Genomic DNA, 10,389 nt, shown 5'->3' with positions numbered 1-10,389 from the left:
GAGCGGTCGGCCCCTTCGCGTTCGGCGGCGATTTTGGGCGGCTTGGCTTTCTCGCCTCCTGGTGTCGCACGTGCAGCAGGCGCTCTGAGCTACACCCTGTTCGACTGCAAGTGGGTGCCCCGCAGCGCGCGCCTCCTCTGCCTGGGCAGCGCCGCGCGCGGCACCGGCCTCCTCCAGCTGTACGAGCTGCGGGGCGGCCGCCTGGCGCTGCTGCGGGAGGTGAGCGGCGGCGACGGGGCCGGGGCCGGGGCCGGCGGGGGGCGGCCGCCGCCGCCGCCGCCTGGGCCCGAGCGTGTCCCGATCCCCCCCGCGGGGACGAGGGCCCCTAGGCCCTGCCCGGGGGCCGCAGCCCCGGCTCGGATCCCGCTCGGGGAGGGAGAGCCAGGCGCCTGCCCGCGGCCGGCGGGACTCGATGGCGGGGAGGAAAACGAGACGAAAACCACGACGTGGGGTGCCCGCTTCGCCCGTTAAATTTGCGTCGCTCCGTTTACTCGCGCTAGCCCGGCGTGCGCTCGTTGGCTTGTTGTCACGGGTCGCGTTACAGGGAACGCCGGGGGCCCCGCGCCCCGGTTGTGTTTGGGTTGGGGTGGGGGGTGCTTCTTTTTTTTTTTTTTTTATTTCTTCAAACTCAAACTGACCTTTGACGATTTGCCGATTTCTAGGGGTGACAGCCCCTCGGGTGCATAAAGACCCCCAGGGCCACCAGCGAATAAACTGATAGCTCAGTAGGGAAGAGGCGCTGAGGGTGCGCGCACAATACTGCTACAGATTAACTGAAAGAAGGGCTTAATTCTGCCTTTCCCGGGGTGCCAGCAGGGCTCTGGGAAGAGCTACGATTCCCTCTGCGTTATCTTTGCAAATCAGTAGAGACAGCAGCCTCTGAGTATCATTGGCAACCTGAAGGTGAGAGAGGTTTAAGACCATTAAACCGACGTCTCTGCTTTCCTGTACACAAAGAAATAAACACAAGGTGTAATAAGCCTTTGATAGCATTTTGCTTGTATCTTACGCCAAACGTCTTATGTGCATTTCACTGAAATCTGCCACCCGTGGACTCTCAAGAAACTGCTGCCACGGTCCGCGGTTGTGTTGGTTTTTTCCGTGTGCTGACACAGAATGTATCCTTTTTTTTAAAAGATTGAAAAGGCTAAACCTATAAAATGTGGAACTTTTGGTGCTACATCTCTGCAGCAAAGATACTTAGCTACGGGAGATTTTGGTGGAAACCTTAACATATGGTAAGCGTGCATATTCTCTCGCAGCTTTTTCATTTGATGTCGTACGTGTCTGTTGAACTGATGTTTCTGTATGTGGATGGCTTTTGTATGAGATGTTCTCTGTGCTGCATATGATTGGGACCCAGTCATAAGCTTCACTGGCTACTGTATTTGGACCATGCCTGTTTTGTAAAAACAACATGAATTCTGCACAGTGGTTTAATTCGGTGCTGTTTTGCTTGCATCTTCTGTGTGCAGCTACAAAAACCTGTTAAAGTTCTGCTAGGTCCTCTTCTTTTTCAGAGGCTTTTGCATGGACGCATGAGTACAAGTCAGAGGTTGTGTTCAACCTAAATTTGGTGTCTAGATTAAATACGTATTTTTAACCTTGAAGTCTCAAATGTTTTTTCACGTCCCTGAATTATTTGTATAATTAATTTGTATTGGTAAATTGATTATCAAATAAAGTTACAGGGTCAGAAAGGGGTTGGTGGTGGTGGTGGTGGTTGTTGTTGTTATTATTGCATTTCCCTTGCTAAGGAACTATTGGTTCTGTTTTGTTGGAATAGCAAGAACGACATGGATTAGTCACTAGTTGAAATTTAAAATAAAATTCTGAAGGATTCTCAAAGGATGGGAATCAGTGGGGAAGAACCATGAAACCCACAGTTGGATGCAGCTTTCATGTGAAGTTCAAGAGCAGTAGTCAGAGCTAGGTGGGGATCACTGAATAAGATCATTTTATATACTTACTGAAAGTAAAGCTAATTGGAGTATTTTGATCTGTAGTGCGATTCATTTTGAGCCCAACATAAAACCTGGTTCTTAAGGGTTGCTGTTGGGAATCCCACAACTGCCTTTACAAACAGGGAAGTCCAGAACTGAGCAGAAACTTCCAGACCAGTCTAAAGCAGTAGGCAAAGAAGGAATTGAACAAAGACTTGCGGTTCTTAATGGTGATATCCATGTTTTGTTCCCACTGTTAATCTCAGTTTATATAATTTGTGCTCATGTTTCCTGTCACTTTTATACAAATCCTGAGCATCAAGGAAAATGCCATGTTATCTGTTCTTTTCTCTCTCACCTAGGAATTTAGAAGTTCCTGAAATACCAGTGTATTCTGTGAAAGGTCATAAGGAAATCATAAACAGTATAGATGGTGTAGGTGGCTTAGGAATTGGGGAAGGTGCACCAGAAATTGTGACTGGCAGTCGAGATGGTGAGTTAGTGAACTTTGAAAGTCTTTTCAGTTACTCTGAGAAAGTAGTCTGCAAGCTTTGATGGCAGGGCGTAGTCTGCCATCTGAACTAGTTACGAATCTGTTGCAACTAGTTCTTCGTATGCTGTCTTTTGAACCTTGCTTGGAACAAATTTTCTCTAATTCTTTTAGAAGCTGCAGATAAGCAAAAGATACTGTTCTCACTGAGCATGGGACAGAAGGAATACAAAGCAGCATAAATGCAAAATATCAGCTAGAGAAAATACATCCTTGACAAATACTTTCACTTTATTTCTGGTGGTTTGGTTTTTTTTGTTTTTTTTTTTTCTACCCACTAAATACAGTCTGGCTTTCTGGAATTGAAAGAGATGCTCCTGTGTTTTGAATATCAGGCTGAAAAGCAAAGGCCTTCCCTGGGAAGATGAACGCAACGTGACAGTATATCCGTAATACAAAATCCATTGTCCTTCTTTCACAGGAACTGTGAAAGTATGGGACCCGAGACAGAAAGATACTCCTGTCGCTAATATGGAACCTGTACATGGGGAGAGCAAAAGAGACTGCTGGACAGTAACATTTGGTAATCTATCAGATTATATCCATTCCGCCCTCTAATGTGATTGTGCTTTGACAATTATCGAAGTATTTCAGGATGTTGTGGAATAGTTTATTTTGTATGGACACATAAGTAGCAGGTTTTGCTTTTCAATGTTGTCAAATTTATGTGGTTTTAATCTTTTTTTTTTTTTCTTTCTTTTTTTTTTTTTTTTTTTTTTTCAAAAGAAGCCGATTTTGTGATAGTTGGGTTTTGGACTCATTCTCTTATCACCTTTGGTCATCATTTGCGGTTGGACTCTGATCTTAAAGGTCTTTTCCAAACTACATGATTCTGTGGTTCTATGATTGCACAGATAAGCTGTGCAAGCTTTATATCTATGCCTAGGAATGTAAAAACAGTATATCCAGCTGCGTTGTCCTCAAGGAGTGTAAATGTTGTAGTGCACAGGGAACCAATCGCTGTTGCAGTGTAGCTCCAACTATCAAACATTAAGGCATTAATTTAAGAGAAGATCCTTGAAGCTAAGAGCTAAATAAAGACAACAGCAATGCTTGATGTGTGCTCTGCATTTTTCTTTTGGAGAGAACAAGCTGCTTGTGTTCTGCTGGTATTTCTGTATTAGCTCCATTTTTGCCTCCAGAGTCAGGGAGTAAGTTTTACAAACTGCTAATAAGTGCATGGATTATAATAACAAAATTGATAGTAAGGAGATGACATTTCCTGGCAAGAAGGTGCAACTATAAAGCTCATTGCTATTCATATCTTTGTCTTCTGCTTTGACAAATGGAGAAAAAAAACGGCCTCATATTTTCTTCAATTTTCTTCTGGGTTACTGAAGCTTGAGCCAAGGCCAGGTTCATTTTGAACTATGTGCCCTGAGCTAACTTCTTTCAGACACTGATGTGCTTCCCTGATTCTGTCAGCTGGGAGTTTTTGGAGGCAGGCTTCTGCATCTGTCTAGTGATGGCCATGGTAACACCCAGGGCCTCCCTACGAGTCTGTGTCTGCAGAAAAGTCGTCTTGTCCCACTAACGTTTCGTGCTTGAGAGGCTGGTTAAGGAACCGCTGAACCGCTTTCTGCTCCGGTGCCGTGGTGCTGTCTGGGGAGCATGGTTTATAGCAGATGAAGATTTAGAGAAGGAACGTATTTGTATAGGTTTACAGGAACAGTGTGCAGTACTTAAGTCTGTGCAGTTTAGGCAATACTTGGCAGGGGGGATAAGAATTTTGTTCATATTTTTAAAAGAAACAGACCGCCAGTTTTCAAGCTATATTTTCTATACCTTTCAGGTTTGAAAACCAGACTGTTCATTAAATCTTAATATCCCAATAGTAATATTATTTTTCTGTCATAAGTGTAAGTTGAAATTGCAGGCTTAGGAGGTCTGAAATTTACAGAGTAAAGAGAGTTTCTGTATTCTGTTTAATTCTTTCTCTGTGTCTAGGCAATGCTTACAATCAAGAGGAACGCGTTGTATGTGCTGGATATGACAACGGCGACATTAAATTGTTTGACTTAAAAACCATGTCACTACGATGGGAGACCAACATTAAGAATGGGGTAAGGAAACCATAAAAGTATTTTTCATTCCAGCTCCTATGTAGGATGGAAAAATTAAAAAGACTCTGTCTACGTGAAATTTACCCAGAATACATTTCTGCTGAGATTGTACCAAGGAATTGTACCCCTCAAATTCTTGGTCTGAATAGCATGGGGTATTTTTCAGTAGATTCATGTTTTCAGATGGTTTTGTTATTTCCAAATTGGTGGTGATGTCATTGTAAAAATAACCAATGATTAATATATATTTACAAATCACAATCACCCATTTTTTTAGGAGTGGCTAAATTTCAAGGCTGAATGTATTTTTATTTTTTTATATTTCCAGGTTTGCAGTCTGGAGTTTGACAGAAAAGATGTAAATATGAACAAGCTAGTGGCCACATCGCTTGAGGGAAAATTTCATGTTTTTGATATGAGAACTCAGCATCCAACCAAAGGTTTTGCTTCTGTTTCAGAGAAGGTATGGGGAGACAGAGAATTTCTTAAGAGACAAACTTTTTGAATATAGGCTGCCAAAGTACTACAGGTCTAAAACTATTGCCTTGGATAGGTAATAGGTGTCCAGGTTACTGGGGCACAAAGCTGTGCAGGGGTGTGGCTGGTGTGGCCCCAGGTGCAAGCAGTGGAAGAGCCCCTGTGCATCCAGCTGCCAGCACTCATCCAGGTTTCCTCCCTTTTATAACCTGATGTTTGGGCTTCTTTGGTCTTTGGGTTCTGCTGCAGTTGCACCTCTGTGCGCTCAGCTGTGCCCCTAGTCTGGGAGTCATGTTTATTGGAGGCCATATTAAATTGTGATAAGCATGCAGATCTGAATCTTAAATATATCCCAAAACAAAGTGAGCTCTCTGCAAACACTATTCAGCCTGCAGTCACCAGATCTCATATGAGACACAGAAATCATTATTTGTTCTTCGGAACCAAACATTTTTGGATTGGGATATTGAGAGTGAGTGAAAGGATATGTAGGAGAGACTCAGTGGTCTGGAGGCTGTTAAATATGGAGAACTCTTATAACCTTTTTTTCTTCCATCTGTGACCGCTGTGTTGATTAGTTTAAGTTGTTTATAAAACAGTTTGGGTTTTGTTTTTTTTTTTTTTTTTGAACAAAATCTGATAATTAGAGAAAAGGAACTTTTGTGTTGAAATTCTCCAGGACTGCCTAAATTAGGAAAAGCTGAGTTTCAACTTAATATCTTTAATATTTTCCATACCACCATTCAAAGCAGATAAGATGTTGGAAGTACTTTGATTAGATAATACGACAGTATTTACTGAATTAGTGTTTGTAATAATCAAAATGTGAAAATGGAATTTCTTATCTTTCATTCACTGCATTTAAGCTTTTCCTTTTGGACTCTTGCAGACAGATATGCATTAAGTCAGAGTACATGTGTTGGGGTTTTTCCCTAAGTGATTTCTGTTGCTATGTTATCTTGCTGTGCCCTGGCTGAGATTTAAATCTAATTGTAGATTGCTTTTTTTGTTTGCACAGTGTTTGTAGTATATTCCCTTCCAGTAATGATTTTAAGAGATGTCAGAGAGTGAAATTAACCTTGTGGTGACTGTGTCACCTAAGAGTCTGGGAATCCTGTAGTTCTAGAGCAGTTCCCAAAGACATGCTTACGCAGCCACTTTACCTCTCTTTAACCTTGCTCACTTACATGGCCAGTCCCAAAGAAGCTGAAGTACTAGTGAGTGGTAGCCTTGATAGGGCTGCTGCCTTATCCCTGCTGAAGAAGGGGGTGTGCTGGAGGCCTGACTTGGCTTCTCCTGTGTGGGAATTGGATGCTTCTGTGGCAGAGGTCACAAGGCTGGAGGAAGGGAAGGTACCTTAGAACAGATGTTCCAATATCCACCATGAGAAGGCTGGGTTCTCTTCATACAAGTGATTGTCGTTTTAAGATTCTGCATCCTTTCTTGTGAAGCTCATCCATAACTGACTTTTATGCAATGCTGATTTTTTTTTTTTATTAGGCACAAAAATCTACCATATGGCAGGTTCGACACCTACCACAGAACAGAGATATATTTATGACGAGTGGAGGAGCTGGGAGCCTTCATCTCTGGAAATAGTAAGTAATCACTGTCCAGCCTGCAATAGGGGGGATAAGAAACCAACCATTTCATGTTTTAAGAAAGAATCTTCCTGAAAATTATGAGTAGGGTTCTGCTTCCAACCTCAGAATATTTAGTTAAAATCATTGCTTACATATGCAGGAGAAAGGGTGATTTCAGTGTCAGTACTTGACCTGGAATCTTGGATTAATCCCTAAAAGAATGTGACAACAGCACAGGTGAATTTTCCCCTTTTCAGTTTTCTTAACATAATCAAGATCTAATTATATCCTTGGTTAACAAGGTGATAAATGGAAGAAAATGGATTTCTTAAAATTCTGATATGGTAGCAGTTAATGTGTGAGGAGAATATTGAAAGCCTGGACTTTTAAAGATTCTTATGTTTACATCTTCTTACATTACATGGCAAAATAATTTAATCATCCTAAACGCGGTGAAGTAGGTGCATTAAGTTTCAGAGGGCTAGCTGAGATGAAATTTTCTTGCCTGTGGCAAAAGCCAAACAGTTAAAAAATGAAGGGCTATAGGAGAGAGGTGTCAGGATTCAAAACTTCCTGCCTCATTTTTTCTTTCATGAAATATTTACTAAGTATGCAGGGTGGATATAGCTGGATATGATTATTCATTATTTTTAAGACATTTATTTGCCTTATCTATAGAACAGAGGAGACCCTTCTTTTGAAAATAAAGAGGATAATGATATGTTTGCATCAGTAAATTCTAAATGCATGGTTTTGTTTTACTTTTCTTATCACCAGTGAGTACCCAGCCCAGCGCTCAAAGAAGGATTCTGAAGGAGCTGAGATGGGGGTGGCAGGTTCTGTCAGTCTCTTGCAGAATGTGACTCTGTCAACGCAGCCGATTTCTAGCCTAGACTGGAGCCCTGACAAAAAGGGACTCTGTGTTTGTGGTGCCTTTGACCAAACTGTGAGGGTGTTGATAGTTACGAAGCTTAACAAAGTTTGACAGGAAAACTAGGATTTCTGAGGAGAAAGCAGCATAGCTTGCAGTCTGTAAATATAGGAGGGAGAGCCGTCTGGTTTCTAATTTAATTTCTCCCTATTAAAACTGGATTAAAGAAATAGAAACCAGATCTTTCTATTGAAAGTTCAGATACATGCAGTTACGAGTTGTTTGACTGATGGTGCCGCAATGACTTGAAGTTGCCTGTGCACAAAACTTTTACCTTCTAGAAATGTGAATCTACATTTAAAATAAAGTGTGCCTTTGTTAGCGCAATCTGTAATTTTAGAAATCACTTTAAATTGTTTGTGTTCACTTTAATCACAGTGCAAATCTGTTCAGACTTGTTAAATGGTTTGGCTTTTTTAGATATAGTTTTGTCCATATGCATTCATGCGATGGAAACTACTATATACTTCCTCACAGAAACTTTGTGTTATTGGATATATTAATTAGAATGTTTGTTAAAGTGACTTAGGATTCTTTAATACACTATAGAAACTATAATGGATGCTGAAATGTTCAGGTTTAATGGAGTAAGCTTTTTACTGAAATCATATTGAAATTAAACTATTAAACAGAGCAAAATGCACTGTTTTATTATTTGAGTTTGGTTTCATAACAAGTTTTTATGTTCTGTTGCTTTTATATCTGTTTGCAGCTTGGTATTCTACAAATAAAATTATATGCAGTGTTGTCTTAATATGAACAAAGTAAATTATTCAAACATCCAGAGATTTAGAGGAGGAATGTACTTGTATAGATTTACAACAACAGCGTGCAGTACTTAGATAAAACTTAACTCATTTTGCAGCAAAAGTCACTAAAACTTACCTCCATCGTGAAAAACTTTATAAGGTAGCCAAAGTACTCTCTTCTTTATTTTTTTTTAACTGATTCAGTATTTCTTCAAAATCCGATGTGACAGAGTTAGTAGCTTTGTTACTGTAGTTTGACCTGAACTTCTCTTTGTAATTCCCCTTATCTCCAGTGTGTTTCTTTTCTGACTTTACCAGTATGTGCTGTTGTCAGTTCTTTTTAGCAGGCACATCCAGTTGCTGTCCTCTATTTGTGGATGTATGGTGGGGGCTTTCTTAATTTCAGTAAGCTCTAATGACTTCATTTGTCACTTCTTTGTCTGGTATTACCTAAATAGTTAATACCTAAAATACAAAGGTAATTAGCTTTGTCTGGTATTATGTAAAAGTATTTAACTATTTCTGAAACCAGATGTGATGGGAGAATGTTGGCTTTGTCCAGGTTAACAACACAAAAGCCCCTGTGTGGCCATTTGCAAAGAAGCTCTGTTTCCTCAGACTTCCAAATGAGGATTTGGTATCTGACAAATGCAGGTGAGTCACCTGTGTCGAATCAAGCCTAACCTTCCAGGGACTGCACCTGAAAACTAGAGGCTGGTCTGCAGAAGGAGAGATGCTAGGGCCTTGTCTGTACTGGTCCTGCCACCAGTGGCATCCAAGCAAGATGCAGGAGGAAGAGGAAATGGCCAAATACTGAAGGTTAAGGTAGGGAAAGTGGCAAATGGGGGAAGCAGTGTGGAAACCAGAGACTACTGAAAGTAGAAGGAGAAACTGGGTTGAAAGGAGAGGTGAGGAGCTGTAGCAGAAGGGCAACACTAAGGCTGGGATGAGATAGTGAGAGATGGCAAACATGCAGACCTGGCACTACACGATGTCCTCAGACTGCTGGCAAATAGCTCTGAAACTTTTACCAAAGCTATCTGTCTCTTCAGTTTGCTGGGGACTGATGAGTTCTCTACTGCAGCAAGTCACATGCTAGAGGGTGAGGCAGGTCTAAAAGGTCTGAATGTGCTGATGGATCCAAATTGGACCTTGCTATACTTCTATGCTACTACTGTGTTAGAGTTATTTATAGTAAGAAATTACAGTGTCTCACCAGCTTCCCAAAATCTAGAAACATTGTCCCTCCAAATAACAGCTTGTGTCAGAAAAGTTACATTGGGATAGCTAAATCACACTTAAAAGGGAAATGGGATGCAAATTTGCCTGTGCATTGTCAGTCAGCTCTGTTTTGGAGAGCATGAGGTGACAAGCTTTGGACTGAGAGACTTTGGACTTTTTCTCTGATCTAAGATTCCAGCTAAATACAAGTGAGATAAAATTGTCCTTATTAACTCCTGGGTATCTTAATTGATTAAACCAGCTGAGGAAAAAGAGAGCAGACACCTGTGGGTAGAAAAGGCTCACAGGCTATTAAACCTTATGGAACAGGAAAATCATTAATGCCTGTGTAGCAGAGGGGGCCAGCAGGACAATTGCAATAGACCATAAACTCAATGTGTCTATGGAAGTCCATGGTTTTAGTAGGTCACTGATGCTTGACTCTAGCCTGCCTTCACATTTAGTCTCTTATCACAGGTTTAGCAATGGCCAGCAGGGATGAAAGCACAGTAACCAATAGTAACAAACTGGGAGGTATCTGAAACTGTAACAAAAGCTTACTTCCAGAAAAGCAGCCCTTAGGTTTGACCAGTGAGAATCTGTCCCTCTGCAAAGGAGGCATGTGCTCAGTGGCTTGGCGCTGGGAAGGTGCCCCAGTGTGGCCAGAACCATGGGGATGCCCTAGTGAGGTGGGTCCTGGTGCTGTGGGCCGGCACCAAAGCTGCTAAGGCTGAGCCCAGAATTTCAAGATCCCTGAGCAAGGGCTAATGAGGTCTGTCCATCTGTCAAAAACGTGACGTGCTAACCTCTGGTGCAGGTGTATGTGCAGGTTTCACTTTGGCTTGGCAAGCAAATGGCAGGTTGTGTAGCAT

At 41.7% G+C, this 10,389-nt stretch overlaps 1 protein-coding gene across 4 annotated transcripts; it reads left to right on the top strand.

The window, feature by feature from the left end:
* Positions 1-19: 19 nt before the first annotated feature.
* DNAAF10 (dynein axonemal assembly factor 10) lies at positions 20-8,301 on the top strand. 4 transcript variants are annotated; one of them, XM_041125135.1, is made up of 9 exons: positions 20-219; positions 1,138-1,238; positions 2,306-2,436; positions 2,915-3,016; positions 3,220-3,303; positions 4,441-4,556; positions 4,885-5,019; positions 6,534-6,631; positions 7,394-8,301. In XM_041125135.1, exons 4-9 carry the CDS (start codon positions 2,965-2,967, stop codon positions 7,599-7,601), a joined length of 693 nt encoding a protein of 230 aa, XP_040981069.1. In that variant the 5' UTR covers positions 20-219; positions 1,138-1,238; positions 2,306-2,436; positions 2,915-2,964; the 3' UTR covers positions 7,602-8,301. The 4 variants fall into 4 exon arrangements, with proteins under 4 accessions (XP_040981069.1, XP_040981067.1, XP_029877595.1 ...); XM_041125133.1 differs by lacking the exon at positions 20-219 and adding an exon at positions 293-451; XM_030021735.2 differs by lacking the exons at positions 20-219; positions 3,220-3,303 and adding an exon at positions 302-451.
* The last annotated feature ends 2,088 nt before the right edge of the window (positions 8,302-10,389 follow it).

This window comes from Aquila chrysaetos, chromosome 8, assembly GCF_900496995.4.
Source record: "Aquila chrysaetos chrysaetos chromosome 8, bAquChr1.4, whole genome shotgun sequence".
NCBI classification, from domain to species: Eukaryota; Metazoa; Chordata; class Aves; order Accipitriformes; family Accipitridae; genus Aquila; species Aquila chrysaetos.
The sequence above is the reverse complement of the archived record's forward strand: the minus strand, read 5'-3'. Positions and strand labels throughout refer to the sequence as shown.

Bases quoted from the DNA above. Each gene is read 5' to 3' on its own strand.
- DNAAF10 (XM_041125133.1), top strand. From the start codon at position 413: ATGGCGGGGAGGAAAACGAGACGAAAACCACGACGTGGG. The intron at 1,239-2,305 runs GTAAGCGTGCAT...TCTCTCACCTAG, and splicing joins GGTGGAAACCTTAACATATG to GAATTTAGAAGTTCCTGAAA. The intron at 2,437-2,914 runs GTGAGTTAGTGA...CTTCTTTCACAG, and splicing joins TGTGACTGGCAGTCGAGATG to GAACTGTGAAAGTATGGGAC.